This window comes from Hyla sarda, chromosome 5 (assembly GCF_029499605.1).
Source record: "Hyla sarda isolate aHylSar1 chromosome 5, aHylSar1.hap1, whole genome shotgun sequence".
Taxonomy (NCBI): Eukaryota; Metazoa; Chordata; class Amphibia; order Anura; family Hylidae; genus Hyla; species Hyla sarda.
In genome coordinates, this window is record NC_079193.1 from 171,179,667 (window position 1) to 171,200,512 (window position 20,846).

A 20,846-nucleotide genomic window follows, 5' to 3' on the forward strand; every position below is an offset into this window, starting at 1 on the left:
CCATTTAAAAATAGGGGATTAGATGTTTAGAGGCAGAGTACCCCTTTAAAGACATCCTGTTACATTGACCATCCTATCAAGTAGCAAGTGATGAAGCATAAGAAGCTCAATAGACTGATGTACAGATTTGTGATAAAAGTTTCAGTAGAACTTGTAATCTAGTCATTTACCTTGCTGCTGATTTCATCTTTGGAGTCCAGTGGGTGGCCTCATCAGTTATTGACAGCCTTCCTTGTATAAGTGTACATACAGAGATAGCTGTCAGGTACTGAATAGGACCACCCCCTGGACTCCTAATCCAGAACGAGCAGGAAACTTTCTACTGCAACTTTCCATACAAAGTTATATATCAATATTCTCAAGTCCTCCTGTTCTACAACATGATCCTGAAAGGTTAGACTGCATGTTCAAAATGAAAGGTTCCCTTTAAAATGGTCAAAACTCAGGAACTTACCGGCATAATGAAGAGTTTGCTTTTGAGCAGCAATGAAGTTTTGCACCATCCAGTCCTGTGGAAGGTTGATGAGCAATGGTGACCCCATTTTGGACCGACCTAGAACTCTCCAGGAAGCACTGCCAGAGTGGATCTTGAGGAAGAGGAGATTTTTTACACTCTCTAATAAGGTCTTCAACAATATCATGTTCAGATTTATTTGACATGAGAATCATTTTACAAGCATTTTGGCAGGCTTTTTCCTCAGCCCTGTCACAGCAGTGTACACCTAAAAAAAAACAACAAGGGTTCAGGATTATCATCACTAAAATTATTCGGTCTGCATAAAAATATGGTAAAAGATGGTAATAAATATGGAGGATTCAAGACTGGTTAAATACAATGATCTATCTTTTTATAGCACCAACCAAATCTGCAAGACTGCAGAATGCAATCATAAAATCTTAAAATACAATCTTAAAATTTTCAAAGACGATCACTATAGACATTAAATGAAGTGGAAATGTACACTCAACTACTCCTTCATTTACATTCCTGTTAGCTGCGATTATACGGCTGTTGATGCCAAAAATTTTGCCTCTGACTAAATTAGTTTAGTCAGAACCAAACCATATACAATTCCTTACAAGAGACAAGTACAGATCTCCTTGCACACTTCTCACACCTGTGCTCAGGTCCATTGGCACCGCCTCCGGCTTCATACAGATACTGGCAAAACAAACACTTGTCTGGCATCCAAGGTGTGGGAAAAACTTCTTGCTTTATTGATGGATCATATAAAAAAGAGGTGACAACAGGTACATAAAAACCTCTAACACGTTTCACGCTGTTAGCGCATAGGTCTATGAAACACTTTCAAGGTTTTTATGATTAAGCGCTAACAGCGAGAAACGCTTTAGAGGTTTTTATGTACCTGTTGCTACCTCTTTTTGATGTGATCTATCAATAAAACAATACGTTTTTTTCACACCTTGGATGGCGGTCAAGTGTTTGTTAAACGTTATACAATAGCCCTAAAATTTATAAGGTTGTCTAAGAGAGGAAAAAACCTAATAGAAAAGAAAAAGAGAGGACAGCGCCTTGTGTATTACCCAAGGTACCGTAGTCCCTGTTAGTGGCAGGGCAAAGCAGGCTCTGTAAGATGTCCGCTCACCTGACTACGGTGAAAATACGCATATCACCCCTATGGGGTCTGAAGAGATCCTCTAAGTTCAAACTGCTGGGCCCAAGGTGCTAATGGGTAGAAATGGACTTCTCCCATGTGGAACAAACAGACTTATGTAGAAATAAACCTTATCAACGGGCGCTGTTCAAACCTCCAAAAGAATCCAAGTAGAAGCCAAGTAGGGATAAAAGTGCTAGAAAACACTAGATTTATTAAATACCAATAAACGCATTTCAGAGGGTCAATCCTCCTTCCTCAGAATGGCAACTGCCATTCTGAGGAAGGAGGATTGACCCTCCAAAACGCGTCTATTGGTATTTAATAAACATAGTGCTTCCTAGCACTTTTATCCCTTCTTGGCTTCGACTTGGATTCTTCTGGAGGTCTGAACAGCGCCCATTGATAAGGTTTATTTCTACATAAGTCTGTAAGAAAGAAAAAAAAGCATCCAAGGTGTGTAAGGCTAGGTTTCCAGTAAATAATTTTTAATTTTTTTTGCAAAAACGTCAATAAAAACGTCCATTTCTGCCGCATGGCTTTTTTTGGTGAAAAAACGCTGCGGCCAGATGTTAGCTGCAAGTCAATAGGGAACTGCAAAATACCATATCCACTTGGTGTTTTTCAGTTTGCCATTTTTTTTTTTCATCCTTTTGGCGTTTTTCAGCGATTTTTGGCTCCTTGGCAGTTTTTCAAAAACGACCTCTTGTTGAGACTTTGGTGGGGTTTTTTTTCCGGAAAAATCTTGGTGTTTTCCTCCCATAGAAGTCTATGGGTGTGAAAAAAAAGCCAAGAAAAACGCCAAGTGGGTTTTAACTTTGGAGATACCTTTTTTGTAGGGTACCATTTAAAAAAAAGATACAGTAGTTATGGAAAAAATTGTATTTAACTAAATTTATATTTTTTATAATGACATTTTTATACATTTTTAAACAGGGATCAATTTATGTGGGCGGGCAGGGAACTAAAAATGTAGCAGACAATAATAAAAATGTTGAAAGGGGCCATTTAACTGTAAAAATATTATATATTTTTTAATAATTTTGTAAAACTTTTTATTAGTATTATATTTTAATAATGTGTCTCCAGACAGGGAGACTCCAGCTGTTGCTAAACAACAATTGGAGTTGTTGTTTTGCAACAATTGGAGGCTCTCTGTTTGGGAAGACATTGCATTTTGGGCGCTCTCCCAGGCGGAGGGCGACATAAATTTCCTAACCCATTTTTTGTGTTTCCTTTTTCTTCTCGTTTCAGATCCGTGTATGCAGAGGATTGCAGCGGATTAAGTGGATTACGGTGATGATCTAGATTTTTTTTCATTTAATAAAATGGTTAACGATGGCTATGGGGGAGTGTTTTTTAAAATAAAATAATTTTCCAATGTGTCGTTTTTTTTTAAATTGAATTTTCAAGCTTAGTAATGGAAGCCATCTTATTGACGGAATCTATTACTAAGCCGGGGCTTAGCGTGAGTCACAAAAACACTAGCACACACCTCCAATTATTACTCCCGTACCCACCGCCACAGGGGTGCCGGAAAGAGCCGGTACCAACAGGCCTGGAGCATCATAAATGGCGCTCCTGGGCCTAGGCGGTAACAGGCTGGTGTTATTTAGGCTGGGAAGGGCCAGTAACAATGGTGCTTGCCCACCCCGGTAACATCTGGCTGTTGCTGCTTGGTTGGTGTCTGGCTGAGAATAAAAATACTGGGAACCCTCTTCGTTTTTTTTTTTTTTTTTCATAAATAAAAAATGCATAGGGTTCCCCATATTTTTATTCTCAGCCAGATACCAACCAAGCAGCAACAGCCTGACCTCATCACTGTCTGGAAAGACACTGGCAGAACGGTCTGTTCACATTATACAATATGTACAATGTGAACAGAGCCTCATACTTACCACTCTGCCTCCTGTGTAGCTCCGCCCCCTAATGACATCATCACTAGGAGCGGGGCCACACGGACCCGGCACAGACAGGGACCGAGGAAGGTAAGCGGATCTCGTCTTCTGAATACACTATATACAGCTATCTATTGATAGCTGTATATACTGTATACCGCCCAAATTGGCTATAGGACCAGGGAGTCTTGTCAGTATAGTGACTGGATTCCCAGATCCTGTATAGTATACACGGGTACACTAAGCACCCCTGTATACTATATGGCCTTGGGAGGTAAGTAGTGATGCTGTACATCACTCCTGATCTCCTTACACTCTGTGGACCGGGCGCTCAGTTGTACCCTGACGGCCATGAAAAAATGCCAAAACGCACGAAAAAGCTGTAGCAGTTTTGCTGGCGTTTTTGAGGTGTAAAAAAAAAAAAAAAAACAAGTGGAAGCCTAGCCTTATACAGATAGGTCACCTAGGGTTGGCTCCAAGTACTTCTGAGCTGTTTTGAAGGCTAAGCTAATGTAACACTTATGGCTATAATATAAAATGGTACCTGATGTAACAGCTATTTTAGGAACACAATAAGTATAGTTTTTATACGTTTTAAAATGAAAAAAAAAAAGATCACTTTTGAACTGTGGTTGTGCAGTCCTGGTAGCAGTAGCATCAGGGGTGGTGAAGTGGTGGTAGTAGTAGCAGCACGAGTCAGCTGCAGGGGTGAAGTTAGTATTAGTCAGTCAGCACTAGCAATGGCTCACCAATGGATACCTGATTTATTTTAACAAACTTGAGTTTTGCCATATTTTTTGTGGATAATCTTGTACTGAGTACTGAGTCCAACGCCACCTACTGCACTGAATACCCTCTCTGAAGCTACACTGGAGGGTGTACAGGACCGTACACCCATGACAAACTGGAGTAGTTCTTGGGGTGCATTCACACCACGTTTTTGCAATACAGTTCCCGTATAAGTTTTCAATGTGAAAACCGTACAGAAACGTATTGAAAACCGTATGCATTGACTCTCCATTGAAAACCGTATGCCAAACGATTGCATCCGTTTTGCGTTTGTACGGTTTTGTCCATTTTTTTCCATACCTAAAACCGTAGCCTACAACAAACCGTATTAAACCGTATACGTTTTTTACATGGGAGTCAATAGGAACTGTACAGAACCATATGTGCGTACGGTTCCATTCGGTTTGCACCATACAGTTTTTGACTTTGCACAGTTTTTTTTTCTTTGAATTTCAATCAGACAAGTGAAACTTTATTCATAATGGAGTGAAAAGTTAAAAAACGTATACGTTTTTTTCTTAAAAAACAGAGGCAACCGGACATCATTTTTCAAACTTTATATGGTTTTTAACTGTATACAGGTAAAATGTGTACACACGCTTTGATACAGTTTAGTCCGGTTTTAAGGAATTCGTTTTTAATCAAAAACCTGATGCAGGAACTGTATGGCAAAAACGTGGTGTGAATGCAGCCTTACTAATGATCCAATCTGCTGACTAGAAGTCCATGGGGTTTGTGAGAAAGGGCACAGTCCAGGTATTACTCAACCTGATTGTTAAGATGATGGTGAACATCCCTACGCTGATGATATTTGTCAGGGCAGTCTATTGGATGTAAAAACTTTGTCATCCTGTAATCCAAAGTGAATTATCAGAAAGAAAAAAGAATTAAAAAAAGAAAAAGTAATTGGCTGCTGCTACCTGTTGAAGTGGTAGCAGTGGCAGAGGTGGTAGAGCATTGACTCAGTGAGGAGTGGAGAGTAGACTCTCCACCACCACATCCTTGGCCAGTGATTGGCTGAGCAGCAATTTCTGGTGCTATTCCAGTGGATAGGGGATAAGATAGTTTTCACTGGACAGCCCCTTTAAGTTACAGCCAGGCAATGCACTAAATAATTCATTTATTTTGCTCTATTCCTTTATGTGCAAAAAGTGCTGAATCATTTGTCTTTGCTATTAGAACTGTACCTAATGATTTCCTATCAAAAATACTTAACTGGTAAAAAGCGCAATTATACACAAGGTCAACTTACTATCACTCGCATTTCTCACTGGGTATGATTGCGTATAGTTATTTACACACTCCAGCAGCTGAGGACTGATGGACGCACAGTAATTTTCCACTGCTTTTATCTGTGATGGACCTGGAGATGAATCAGTTCGAAATATGGCTTGGCAGTATTCCCGACAGTTGGTGTGCCGACCAGCATAACTGCAGCAAACAGAGCCCACTGAAAAATAAAAGAAAAAAGTAACAATAAACTTTTAACCCATGACTTAAATGTCTAGATTTTTGAAATATGTACTATATAGTATACATATAAAGTCATTTCCTTTCCAGAAAATAAATTGTTGTTTAACCTTCAAATGCCCTGAAAATTGTATTCCAACAAAGTCTCTTCAGACTCGGGGAGTAGTGTGTTTCCTTAAGAGACTGCCTAACTGGCATATGGAGTCTTATAAGCCTTGCAGTGCTCCAAGGGAAAATAATATGCAAAGTAGCTCATTTTCAGAAAAAAAAACTTGCTCTACAGTGCCACCTAGTGAAGGTAGCTTCTTATACAATCAATGTCTGACCCTAAAGAGCTTTAAAGGGGTACTCTGGTGAAAACCTTTTTTCTTTTAAATCAACTGGCTCCGGATAGTTAAACAGATTTGTAAATTACTTCTATTAAAAAATCTTAATCCTTCCTGTACTTATTAGCTGCTGAATACTACAGAGGAAATTCTTTTCTTTTTGGAATGCTCTCAGATGACATCACGAGCATAGTGCTCTCTGCTGACGTTATTATAATAATAATAAGTCTTTATTTATTTATTGTTGTCCTTAGTGGGATTAAAAAGCTTTTTACATGTCCTAGAGACATGTCAAAAGTTTTGATCGGGAGGGTCTGAACACTCAGATCACTAGACCAATCACTAGATTAAAGGGGTATTCCAGGATTTTTTTTATTTGACTATGCTACAGGGGCTGTAAAGTTAGTGTAGTTCATAATATAGTGTCTGTACCTTTGTGTGACAGTTTTGTCACAATTCTTCCGTGATTTTCACCCCACTATCTATTTTTAACAGCATACAAAATGACTGTTGTCTCAGATTTTTCCAGGTTGCAATGTGGCCGAGACCTGACTCACTAGTCAGCTGATGACAGGGAGCCTGTCTACTTCAATGGGTGGAGCGATCGCTTGGTGGGAGAGAGATAAATCTGCAAGTAATGCAACAGTTGTAGGCACCCTGATTGAAAACCACAGGTCTTTTGTTTCAATGGATGGGGTGGCTGATGTGTGGGAGGGAGGAAAATGGAATTGTGGGATTTGTAGTCAAAAAAAGAAAAGTCAAACAGGAAACACAAGTTCACAAAAAGCTAGTCACAGTATTATGGTAATCTCACAACATAGCCATTTAGCCCCAAGACAAGCGCAGATCCTTCCTAAGAATGTCCATTACTGTCTGCCAGGTACGTACTAAAATCACCTTAAGGTGGAAAACCCCTTTAAGCCATGAGAAAAGCATGGCTAATTGAGACAATCCAATAGACTTACATTGTAAGTTTGTCTTACTTAGTGGGCCCTTCTCCTGGCTCATTCTAGCAGTCAGTCACTGGCCAGAAACTCAGACCCCGACCAATCAAAACTTTTGACATGTCTCTAGGACATGTCAAGAGTTTTTTTTTTTTTTAAGTGACGGTGCCCACTCCAGGCTGTTGTATTTTATGGTGGTTGGTCAAGTGTAGAGATCCCAGCATGGGTCAGGTGGAAAGAATTAACAATACCCTAGTCGAGTAAAACCCTATGTAAACCAGGATAAAGAAATAATAAAAGAAAATAGTGCAAAGTATATTTCCCTGAACTGTATTTCAGAACTAAAAACGGCAAAGTAAACACATTAAATAATATTATGGCTGCTCTTACACATTCTGGTTTTGGGATGCAGTTTTTTTGAATAAAACCTGGAGTGGATAAAAAAGGCCTGGGGAAGAGGTAGTATCTGTCTTTTATATTTGTCCCTTTATGATCCACACCTAGATTGGGCTTCAATATTGCATCACAAAAGCTGACTGAAGCCTGAACATGTAAGGTTTGGTTCAGTTATAATATTTTAGTCAACACAGAGAAAAATTGTAATGGAAAATCTGCACCTTTTTCAGTGTTTTGGACCCACTTGTGGTTTCCACTAAAATGCCGAACCAAATATTCTATTCACACGTACAGTATTCTGCGCAGATTTGATGTGCAGGATTTCAAGCTGTGTTCAGTGTACATTGAAATCTGCAGCAGAAAATCCTGCGCATCAAATCTGCACAGAATACTGTACGTGTCAATAGACCATAAAAGACTAAATATAAACCCAGCCATACACACACACACTTAAAAGCCACTACACAAATATATACATAAAAAAATACTTACTTTCATTCCTATTAACACAGCTCATTAGTGAATTCTAAAAAGAAAAAGAGAAACATTAGTTTTTTTCAAATTTCAATGTTTCATGAAGGCTCTGTTCACACTGCCTCTGAGCTCCTGGGTGTATGGCTGGGTTCAGTGTTTTTTATTTCATGCCAGAATAGTTTGCGTGTATTTTTGTTGTCATACACATAGGAAAGATGATGATCTCCTATCATATATAAATGGAATTGTTCAGGATTCATACGGACCCATTTAAAAACAAATCAATCATAGCAGTAAAGAGTTCCTAGTTATAATCACGCCCAGGGTGAAATAAAAAAAAAAAAATACTTACCTGCTGCCAATCCCTCATCACTGCTGTTTTAACAGTGCCAGGTTCCTGCCGCTCAACGTGCAGGAAATGGTCGCTCAGCCAGACTGACCCATCATTTTTAAGCTCCCAACTGAATAGTCACTAATAAAATTGCTCTCTTTTGTTGGTTTTAAACAGATATAATTATTGTCCAGCTTATCCCTTATAGATTATGCCATTACGTATTAGTTGGTGGGGATCTGACTGCCATTAACACAGATACTGCCATAACCACTAAGAAGAAAGGAGCAGAAGAGTCCTGTATGATCAGTGCACAAGAAACTGGAAGCTGCACTGTGATTTTCCTAACACATATAGCTACTGTCAGGAAAAGGACAGTTCACAGTAGATATTGCTGGAGCTTGTGGAGAGGAGTACATCACTAGACTTGAAGCATTAAGCTGGGTTCACACTACGTTTTGTCCATACGGGGACTGGATACGGCTGGGGAATGGGAAAACGGGGTGCTCCTGTATCCCAGCCGGACCTGGCCCCCATCTCACTCATTTGAATGAGCTGACCGGAGTCAGATAGCGACTCCTGTCGGCTCATTTTTGTGCCGTATCCAGTTTTCTGGCTGGACTGAAAACTGCAGCATACCACGGTTTTCAGTCCGTCCAGAAAACCGGATACGGGGCAAAAATGAGTCGCTATCTGACTCCGGTCAGCTCATTCAAATTAATGAGATGGGGTCCGGGTCCAGTACGGACAAAGTGTAGTGTGAACCCAGCCTTAAAGAGAAACTGACAGCAAAATTTGGGGGGAAACTGACAATAGTTATATTGTGGAGACACCTGTATATATGATCCTATATACTGGTGTCTCCTTTTATTGTAAATCTGCCTGTAGCTGCTGAAGAGTTTTCTCTAAGATCAGAAAGGGTCAGATTATTATAAGTCTTAGTGGACAGAATGAAAACCACAACTCTCTGGTACCTTCACCCCACTATTGGGAACTGCAGTATTAGTTTACCAAGTCGATATCTATACTTCCCAAATCTGAGCTGTGATCACATACGTACTGTTAAAAGCAGTAAGACATACAGCTATAACTTGCCCCAGGGGGGAAAAAAACACAAACTAGTGACAAGAAGGACTAGAGTAAAGAGGACCAGCTCCAGGAACCCTATTAACATTAACATCTTTGCTTAAACTGCTTCAGCCTAAAGCCTGTGTGTTCTACTGTTTATAAACTGTACTTCTTTTGTGAAGGAACTTGCTAAGTTGCTTGCTTGCTAAGAAACATGAGTTATTTTAAACAGAACCAATCAGCAGATTTTAGCATATATAATGCTTGACAATGCGTTATATATGCTAAAATCAGTATACTCACCATCCCCGGGGGATGTAAACTTCCCCAGCGGATGGTGACGATAACAATTTTTGTAACTTAATATCTTCACCATCCCTGGAGGCAAAAACTTCCCCAGGGGATGGTGAGGATAACAATGTTAGTATATATAACGCGTTGTTAAGCATTATGTATGCTAAAATCTACTGATTTGTTTCCTTTAAGTTCCAACAGTGTCTAACTCAATTATTGCAAACAACCATAAAAGGCATCCCAATAAAGCAGCACTTTTCCATAGGGTGTTCCCTGGAAAAACTAAAAGGTATCACATCTTTAGTGCAGCTCCCCATCACTGTGCAAGCCTATAGATTATAAGGAGCCCTGTGGAAGCCCTCAATCTATTGTGACAACTGAGATCTAAAACATTGCTGGTAGAGACTACTAGCCTCAGCCATCTCAAAGGCCATTCTCCTTTATACCACTTGCACTCCCTCTGGGTTTCCACATTGATGCAGGAGTGATCTGGTGAAAAATAACTTATCCCCTATTCAAGGATAGAGGATAAGTTATAGATTGTGGGGGGGTCCAACCGCTGGGGCCCCCCGCGATCTCCTGCATGGGGTCCGGGCAGTGGGCTGGAAGGGGGGAGCGTGCCGTACCCCACATGGAGTGCCGGCCGACACGCCCCTCCATGTGCCCCATAGAGATACATGGAGGGGGTGTGCCAGCCGTGGCTTCCTGCGGGGTACGGATGTCAGCTTCTGGCAAATTGCCGGGGCCCGTGCAGCAGATCGCGGGGGGTCCCAGCTCTTGGATAGGGGATAAGTTCTTTTTCACCAGACTACTCTCTTAAAACGTTCTCTCTTAGAATTGAATGTTCTCAACTTCCGTAATTCTATAAGAACAATTTTTTTGTTTATTATTTTTTTCAATGTAGAAAATAGCACTCAATACAACAGGCTTGATTGTTTTTTTTACATCAAATATGATTGTTAGCCCATATTATTATTTTGTGCCACTTGTTCTGGTGCACTGGCTTAAGTAAACCTACCCCAATCTGCCAAGGAGTGCCATAAATTATCTTTATCATCATGCCTAAGGGATAATATGCTGTATTTCATTTTAAAGTATTTTTGAACTGCATGACTAAAAAAAGTTTTCTCAACTATATAGTTAAAAAAAAAACATTCTGATGGAAGTGTGCCTCTAAAGTCTTACCTCATATTCTTTCCTGCAGTGTTTTAAAATGTCATTTGTGGAAGATGCCTACATAAGAAATGAATAATTAGACTGATAAGTATAAGAAAATATCTAAATAAAATGAGAAAATAAAAGAGCACTTACAACTTTAAATTCTTCTTGGTATTTATTAAAAAGGTCAATATTATTGTTTATTAAGCTACCTTAGTATGAATATGATGCAGTTGAGGACATAAGGAATAACCACCTGCTTATAGCCTTGATCCGTTATGGTTGAGGTCTCACTATTATATATTAATGAAGAAAAAAAAGTTGCTTGCACATGTTTTGGGGATATTATAAGTTATAGGACTGGTGTAGCAGGAGAGCCTCCAAATTTTATGCACTCTTGCAGAAGCTAGTTAAAGGGGTACTCTGGTGAAAACCTTTTTACTTTTAAATCAAATGGCTCCGGAAAGTTAAACAGATTTGTAAATTACTTTAAAAAAAAAAAAAATCTTAATCCTTCCTGTACTTATTAGCTGCTGAATACTACAGAGGAAATTCTTTTCTTTTTGGAATGCTCTCTGATGACATCACAAGCACAGTTCTCTCTGCTGATGTTATTATAATAATAAGTCTTTATTTATTGTTGTCCTTAGTGGGATTTGAACCTAAGGCCCCAGCACTGCAAGGCAGCAGTGCTAACCACTAAGCCACCCTGCTGCCCTTAGCATACATCTGCTATGCACGGTTGCTGAAATGGACAGAGATGTCAGCAGAGAGCACTGTGCTCGTGATGTCATCAGTGTTCCAAAAAGAAAGGAATTTCCTCTGTAGCATTCAGCAGCTAATAAGTACTGGAAGGATTAAGATTTTTATAGAAGTAATTTACAAATATGTTTAACTTTCTGGCACCAGTTGATTTAAAAGAAAAAAGGTTTTCACCGGAGTACCCCTTTAAATGGTCTAAATTGTTATGTGACTGTGAATTGACTTAACCAAGAAACTTCTGCTCATGGTTACTTGCAAACCCACTTAAGGCATATGTTAATAATCAATCCTTCCTTCTGAAAAAAAAACTTGTTTACTGTCCTCCCTTGTTCCAATAATGCAGTGCTCCGGAGGTTGACTGACTGTCATGGGAATGGTCACACGGAAGAATGTCCATGTGGAATTCCTCCAGAATATTCCACACGGACATTCCACTGCTGCAGTGTGCTATTCACTGCTGCGTATCTATTCTTTCTGCAGATTTAGTTAGAAAATGCATTGCCGTCTATGAGACAGCATATTTCTGAGCAGTCTTACCGCCAGATTATTCAAATGTGTGGAATGTCCATATGTGTTTCCCGTGTGGACATCCCCCACATTTTATGCCATGTGAACATGGTCTAACTCTGCTACATCTGTTATCACAGAGTACTGGGTGGGTGTTTATATGTGGGGTAACAAGGAATGCACCACCACTGTACCATATTTCCTCAAGTGCTATATGACTATAGTCTATATTCTGCCAGCTCATTTATAAGTATGCCATCTGAGTTTATTTTCCGTAAATCATATTCATGAGTATTTACAGTGCCATGATACATACATGTTCATGAGGCCTTATTTTGGTTTGCATTTTAAAAAGAGAACTACTTTGTTTTATCATAATATGAACGAAACAAGGAATATATTTAGTATCTGACCTGTTTGCAGGTGCGTCGGCACTCCGCTGCAATTGCTAGTTCACAGCATCCAAGGCCAACCCAACCATCTGATTTCTTAGAGGCCCCTTTAAATGAAGATGTTAAAAATGAATACAGGTAAATGCATAACATATTCCATACAACAATCAGAAGCATTTAAAGGGGTACTCCGCTGCTCAGCATTTGGAACAAACTGTTCCGAACGCTGGAGCCGGAAGCTTGTGATGTCATAGCCCCACCCCCTCATGCCATCACGCCCCCTCCCATAGACTAGCATTGAGCTGGCTGGGCGGGATATCATGAGGGGGCGGGGCTATGACATCAAGAGCTCCCGGCGCCGGCTCCAGCTTGTTCCAAATGCTGAGCAGCGGAGTACCCCTTTAACAAAACTCATCAAAGGCACCTACTTTTTAAAGATCCCCTATTTATCTAAACCTTTTCCACTCTCCTTACATTAGGACAAGTCCTTTATTTAAGAAATATATTAGCAAGATGCAAGTTACAAACCAAAAATGCTAATAGAAACAACTGGCAGCTTCTACTGTAACATGTAAGGGTACAGAGAGTCATGGTCGATTCACAGCAGATCTACTGTTCAATGTTTACAGTGGAAGGAAAATTGATTGACAAAAAATCAGTACACATTTTAAATCTGCAGCATGCCAATTGTGAACTTTCCCCATTGACTGTAATGGGGGAAGTCAAAAATCTCAGAAAATCTCAGTAAATCTGCAGGCTTTCCAAAATTTCTGCTGTGTGTAAATGAGATTTTAGAAATCACTTACACTGGTTGGTGCTGGTTGAAATTCCTCAGCAAATCCATCTAGTGTGCATTTAACTCTTGGGCTATGTTCACACTTCGGAATGTCCGCACAGAAAATCTTGGTGCAGACATTCCGAAGACTGCGGGTGCTGGCATAACATGGTGGCACTAGGACCGCACAGGAATGCGCTGTCTCATAGACGGCGATGCAATTCCTGTGGAGTTGGCAGAAAGAATGGACAGGTTCATTCTTTCTACCGACATGGAATTAGTAACATTGGGACTCTACTACTGAGCTCTGTGCAGAATTCCGCACAAAAATTCTGAAGTGTATACAAATCGTCAGGCTTGGTTCAAACGGCGGAATACCCACAATTCTGCACAAATTCTGTAAAGTAAAGCTTGCTGTGAACAGAATTGTGGAATTCCCACTGAATTATTTGTGCTCAAAACACAGAATTCCGCAAAAAAAATGTTTTCATATCAACTGGCTCCAGAAATGTAAACAGATTTGTAAATTACTTTTATAAAAAAAATCTTAATCCTTCCAGTACTTATCAGCTGCTGAAGTTGAGTTATTTTTTTTGTCTAACAACAGTACTTTCTGTTGACACCTCTGTTTGTCTCTGGAACTGTTCAGAGTAGGAGCAAATTCCGTTAGCAAACCTCTCCTGCTCTGGACAGTTCCCGAGACAGACAGAGGTGTTAGCAGAGAGCACTGTTGTCAGACAGAAAAGAACAACCCAACTTCAGCAGCTGATAAGTACTGTAAGGATTAAGATTTTTTTAATAGAAATAATTTACAAATCTGTTTAAACTTAACTTTAAACCAGTTGATATGAAAAAAATAGTTTTTGGAATACCCATTTAAAGCCCCATTGAGTTCAATGGGATTCTGCCTGCACTTTTGCAAAATTTAAAGACAGGCTTTAATGCGTAATGCGGAATTTGTATATGAATGGACAGCGCAATCCCATTAAACTTTATGGGCAGTAAATTTCAGCTGAATTCTTCCGCAGAATTCCACAGCCTCAAGTTTCTATTCCACATTCTGGTTCTGATCAGGTGGAACAGATAGCAATGGAGGACCAACAAGGTCACAATAAAGGTAAAAACACAATCACAAAGCATGACAGGTAAATATGTACCCAAGTTAGCATCTCAGTAATTAACATAAAATACAAGAAAAAGCCACATAAATAGACTTTAACATTAAAGAAAAGATAAGAGAAAAAAAGAGAAAGAATAAAGAAGAGGAAAGGAAAAAAAAGGAGGTGGGTCGGCATGGGAGCCAGGGGGTAGGGGGCTGGATCCACACACCCAGTGCAAAATGCAAAACTTCAAATAGACACCAGCCAATCGACCATACCCTGACTATACCTTATGGAAGTGAATTGAATCTTAATAAGGTAATTGCCCTTGGTTACCCATTCTTCTAGCATAGGGGCTGTGGGAGATTACCAGTGTCTGGGCAGTATCATACGGCAGTAAAGAAATAGAGAAATAATAAAGAGAACATTAGCTCACACGCCACCTTCTCTACATCTAAGCATTATTAACATGTGGAAATGTCAGGAACTAAGCTATTTATTAACAATTATTGACATGTAGAGCAGAACCATTTATTTAATTATGTTTTAGAGTACTGCAAATAAAAGGACAAAGAGAAGATTTTACTTTTACCTGGTAATGAAGAATTCATACAACTCCAAAATTCGGTCTAAAAAAAGCCAGAAAAGCAATATTAATCATACTGGAATTCTCAGCCATACCCAAGTGCACCAGATCTCCTTTTCCACATATTCAATATTTTCCCACGGCTGTTTATAACACATTGCTCCAGTGCGGCCAATACTCCATTCATTGTTTATAGGCCAATGCCTCTCTAAAAAGAGAATAAATGGAGCGCTGATCCACTCCCTTTATTTTAAGGGACATTTCACACCTCCATTGTTATAATTGTCGGGGTCCCAGCAATCAGACCCCCACCAAACCCCCACCTAGTTATTTAAAATTGTAGGTATACCTCTTCAGGGTGTATTCAAATGTGCAGTATTCTTAATGTATTTTATGCTGCAGATGTAAACTAAATGCCTGAATGCAGCTTGAAATCTGCAACAAATATGCACAGAATACTGTACATGTGAATAGGACCTCCAACACTGATAGACTGACAACAACCATTACCAGGACAGACCATATAAGTGATTACAGTACATTTATATCCAGTGATATGCCTAAATAATACCACCACACCATTACCATGTCAAAGCTATAAAAGTGATTACAGTGCAGTGCAGATATCCAGTGATGATGTCAGGCTGCATTTACAGTTAAATATCCAGCTAGCACTGTGGGTGAGAAGCAAGACAAGTAGGGGCAGTCCTGGGACATTGGGACATCACTCAAAAATTTGAGAGCGTTAGGAGGCGTGGCCCAAGGACTCACCTCATAATTCTTCTGTATGCTACATGTACAGTATGTGTTTGCAGATGGACAAAATGTGATCCCAATGTATACATGCATGTACTGGCATGGTCCCTATTGACTTTAATGGTACGTACTCAACTAGTTACTAAATAGTGAGTACATTTGGTCAGTTCCCGCATACGTATATTTAATGGAACTCAAAAGTCTGTTCTATGCTTTAGTGTCCTGAAAAAAAAACTTACACTTGCAGAAAATTACCCAAATGTAATTATGTTCAGGCAATTAAAGCCAATTTGTATATACGAGTAAGTATACTCCATGATCACATGGGGAGATTTATTAAAACCTGTGCAGAGGAAAAGTAGTGCAGTTGCCCATAGCAACTAATCAGGCTTTTTTTTAACCAATGAAAGAAGTTATTCGATTGGTTGCTATGGGCAACTGTGCCACTTTTCTTCTGCACAGGTTTTGATAAATCTCCCCCAATGTGTCTGCTGACAGGCCTGAAAACACAGAATACTAAAACGATTGTTATTCCTCCACTGATGCTCTCCTGCACCTGAATGTAAACTATTTCCAGGAGTCACAGATCTGAGGAGAATCCAGGAGTTCCAGCGTCTGCTTCTTCTCCCATATTCAGGGCTTGTGTTTTAGGCAGGTTGAGATTTTCCCTTCTTTTGTGTCTGCTCACTCCTGACCTCCTCCCATCACTAATTATGCTCCGACACACATCCCGTGCGATCTGTTGCTGCCCTCACCCAATCATCTAAGGCTGCAGAGTACAGAGCTGTCTATATTAGCAGCCAGAGCACATCAAGGAGCTTACACCTAGTGCGCAGTAGGCCAGAGGCAGGGGAAGAGCACCACCATTGAGGGACAGTGTGCTGCTGATTAGCAAAGCGAGGCCCAAGACAGACCCAGAGGGCAGCACTGAAATACGGGACTGTCCCGCAGGATAATTATAGGATGGTATAATTATTTTTATCATGCTTCTGCCCCGGCCCCCAGTTATTAAATTTTAACTACCTGGGGCAAGGCACTGGCAGCCAGCTGCATATTCTCGGGCTAGGAAAGCTCTTTTAGATGGCGCCGCTCTCCTCTTCTCTGCTTTGAGGTGAGTGGCATCAGGCATCTGGGGCATAGCGCTGTTGACTTGCCTGCCCGCTGCACTTTTTAATTACTTTACCTCCCAGCGGCCACTGCTGTTTTTAAGGTGGCAGCGGCTGCCAGTCCCAGATGAGAGGAAACCTGAGGAGGCATATTGTGCATGATGGTGACTGACTGTACAGAATTCAATCGGCAAGTGTCGGGTCTGGCCACCAGCGGGGCCACCCAAGGATCCGGGCCCCTTACTAGAGTACCAGTTGTACCCCCCTGATGGCAGCCCTGGCCACACAGGAATAGATACTGGAATATAGTGTGGGTAAACAGCATTACAACTTACTTTAATTGGTCCTGTAGTGGCAAAGCTCTGGCTGCTTAAACCCCTATTGCTATAGCGCTTCTCTGTGCAATGGAGGTGGGGAGCCAGCTGGCTGTGGATACATTGGGCAATATTTAAATGATGGATATAACCATCCTGTACCGGATTTATCTATTGGTCATTTATGAGATAACAAACATACAGATAACATAGTAACATATTATACCTATAGTATGATCTACCAACAGCATGTTACAGAGCAGGAGGAAAGCAACAAGATACAGCAATCGGCAACTGCCGTATATTAGCACAGGTATTCCCAGGGTTACCACTTTTAGAACAGCAGCAGTCCCTCAATTGCGGTCTCACTTAATACAGCATGATCCTCCCGTGCTGCAACCTCATAGAATGCTGATTCAATTCATAGAAGTGTAAGAAACAGAGGGAGCACTCACGGTTTAGGAGAAAAAGCAAGTGGAAGCTTTATTCGGCAAACGGTGCAATGAACAGGCTTCAGACAGCGGGACGCCACGGACCCTCGGACGGACAGGTGAACAGCTGCTTTCGCACTGATCAAGCAGTGCTTCGTCAGACCATCCCCTTCCGGCACCTGGGTCCAGGTAAGTACACTTCCTAGAGCCACATCACGGAAGGGGGTGATACAAAATGATTACAGTGAACATAAAAAAAATTGTGATTAACAAACAAATTTGAACACTAATATAAGACACTATTTCAAAAAATTCTTCTTGAACAAGACAGCCAGGGAGAACATCAGAGTTGAGGGAGAGATTCCAGTCAGCATAGGACCCTTAGGCTTCATTTAATGAAGCCCCACAGGCAGAACTTGACTGTCTCTTCACTCTGATGGATCTCCTTCCAGATGATCCGGGGGGAGAAGAGAATGGGACAGTCATAGAGGCGGTAGAAGTCCCTAAATTCATGGGCGGAAACAGATCAACATTCTGCCCACCTATAGCCCCAGGGAGCAATCTAGATCTATTTCATAAAAAGGTGCTTGAAGAAATAAAAGCCCTATGTCCCACCAAAGACACCGACAATCTTTCTAGGGGGGAAAAATCCGCCCTTGAGAGATTGAGAAAAAGGGAGGACATTATTGTGAAAAAAATCCGACAAGGGAGGTAATATAGTTCTTATGAATAGAGAAGATTATATAAATGAAGCCACTAGGCAATTAAATTACTCTACATTATCGTAAATTGAGCAGTAACCCCCTTGTCGGAATTAACAAAATTAGAACACACCTAAGGTCCTACATGGAAAAGGGCACTATTTCAAAAAGATTTGATGAAAAATTGCTCCTTAAAAATCCTAGAGAGGCGGTATGGTATTTTCTTCCTAAGAGTCCCCACTTGGGAGACCGATTGTCTCCGGGGTGGGGACTCCAACGGAACCCCTCTCCCAGTACATCGACTGGCTGCTCAACCCCCTTTTACTAGAGATCCCAGCTTTTGTTAAGGATACAAATTATTTTCTCAAAGCACTCCGTAATCTCACTGTACCAAAAAAAATTATTTTAGTCTCAATCGATATTGAGAGCCTCTATACCAGTATTCCACAGGAAAAAGGGGTAGAGGCCATTAGAGAATTTTTGGAGAACTCTGAGAAAAGCTCCACCTTTATCTTTACCTGAAATTAGTCTTGTCTTCTAATGCATTTAAATTCAACAACGAATGGTACACTCAGGTGGGAGGCGTGGCCATGGGAACCCCAGTGGCCTGTACCCTAGCGAATTTGTACGTGGCTATGTTGGAAAAAAAGTTTATTTTCTCAGAGAGGAATACATTTCTTAGTTCCATAGCATGTTATCACAGATTTGTGGACGATATTTTCATCGCTTGGACAGACACGGAGTCCACCTTTGTGGACTTCGTGTCTGCCCTGAACGATGAAAATGATCTAAATTTAAAATTTACTTGGAAAATTGGGGGTCCGAACTCGAATTCTTAGATGTTAAAGTAATTCTGTCACAAGAAGGTTTCATAACTCAGGGCTATCGAAAACCCACCGCTTGCAATTCACTGCTGCACTACGAGAGCTACCATCCACTACATGTGAAAAAAGCAGTCCCTTATGGACAATTCCTCAGATTGAGGCGAATCAACAGTCGTGAGGAGGATTTCATGGTGCAGGCTAGGGAATTGCAGGGCAGGCTAAAACAAAGGGGATATCCAGAAAAGGTACTAAATTAAGCCTTTTATAAAGCCTATAACTCTGATAGAAATAAATTACTTAAAAATAAAAAGTTCCGAAAAAATCTGACATAATGCAGAAAAGAACAAGGCAAGTTTTTCTTTTTCTTTTGTTTACAGCCCTCTAGCTGAAAAAATCAGAAAAGCTATAAACAATAATTGGTTTCTGCTACAAAACGATCCAGATTTAAAACAATGGTCCAACAGTCGTCCCATAATAACTTTCAAAAGGTCAAAAAATCTTAAAAATGTTTTGGTAAAGAGTGACCTAAAAAATAGCCCAGAACAAACCTGGTTATCAAAACAGATGTTGAAAGGGACCCATAAATGTGACAGATGTAATTGGTGGGCGTACTGCTGCATGGATAAATTTGTGTCTTTGGGGGGCATAGAAGTACCACAGAAGGACTTTATGTGTTGTCGCACAAAAAACGTGGTCTATGCCATTCGCTGCACTTGCCATAAATTTTATATTGGGTGTACTAGCCGGGCTTTAAATGTTAGATTCTGGGAGCACGTAAATTCCTTTAGAAGGGGAAAAGGCTCCCCAAGACTTATTCAACATGTAAGGGAATCACATAATAGTGACCCTTCGGCCCTAAAATTTCTAGGTTTTGAAAGAGTGCATGCAGCGAATGGCATGGATACACGGAACAACCTTCTGAAAAAAGAAGGAACGAGGATCCTCAAGACTAATGCCCAGGGAAACCCAGGACTTAATGAATGTTTTAATTTAGTTTCAGCCGAATACAGCCGAGAAGAAATAGTGTTATATTAGTGTTCAAATTTGTTTGTTAATCACTAGGTTTTTTATGTTTACTGTAATCGTTTTGTAACACCCCCTTCCGTGACGTGGCTCTAGGAAGTGTACTTACCTGGACCCCGGTGCCAGAAGGGGATGGTCTGACAAAGCACTGCTTGATCAGTGCGAAAGCAGCTGTTCACCTGTCCGTCCGAGGGTCCGTGGCGTCCCGCTGTCTGAAGCACTGTTTGCCGAATAAAGCTTCCACTTGCTTTGACAGAGCAGGAGGAGTTGACCAAATTAATACATAACTTTATAGGAAAAGATTTAGGGGACAATGTATCATCAGAGCTGTTTTGATGCGATATATATATATATATATATATATATATATATATATATATATATATATATATATATATGCACTTTCATGGTGACAAGTTCCCGTAAGGACCCGGGGTTTTTCGGTTTTTGCATTTTCGTTTTTTCCTCCTTACTTAAAAAAAAAAATCATAACTCTTTCAATTCTGCGCCTAAAAATCCATATGATGGCTTATTTTTTGCACCACCTATTCAACTTTGTAATGACGTCAGTCATTTTACCCAAAAATATATGGCGAAATGGCAAAAAAAAATAATTGTGAGACAAGATTGAAAAAAAAATTTTGTTTTGTAAATTTTGGGGGCTTTCGTTTCCATGCAGTAAATTTTTCGGTAAAAATGACACCTTCTCTTTATTCTGTAGGTCCATACGATTAAAATGATGACCTACCTATGTAGGTTTGATTTTGTCATACATCTGGAAAAAATCATAACTACATGCAGGAAT

General features: G+C 40.3%; 1 protein-coding gene across 3 annotated transcripts in view; it reads right to left on the minus strand.

Annotated features, from left to right (window-relative positions):
• The window catches only part of RECK (reversion inducing cysteine rich protein with kazal motifs), a 115,850-nt gene that overhangs the window by 55,356 nt on the left and 39,648 nt on the right, over window positions 1-20,846 (minus strand). For 2 of the 3 annotated variants that reach the window (XM_056520738.1, XM_056520740.1), the window contains exons 4-9: window positions 14,893-14,929; window positions 12,447-12,532; window positions 10,792-10,839; window positions 7,932-7,965; window positions 5,556-5,753; window positions 455-722 (exon numbers count right to left, since the gene is read on the minus strand). In XM_056520738.1, coding sequence (XP_056376713.1) covers window positions 455-722; window positions 5,556-5,753; window positions 7,932-7,965; window positions 10,792-10,839; window positions 12,447-12,532; window positions 14,893-14,929 — 671 coding nt within the window. Of the gene's footprint in view, window positions 1-454; window positions 723-5,555; window positions 5,754-7,931; window positions 7,966-10,791; window positions 10,840-12,446; window positions 12,533-14,589; window positions 14,665-14,892; window positions 14,930-20,846 lie in introns of those variants that run through there. The other variant, XM_056520739.1, reaches the window with a different exon arrangement.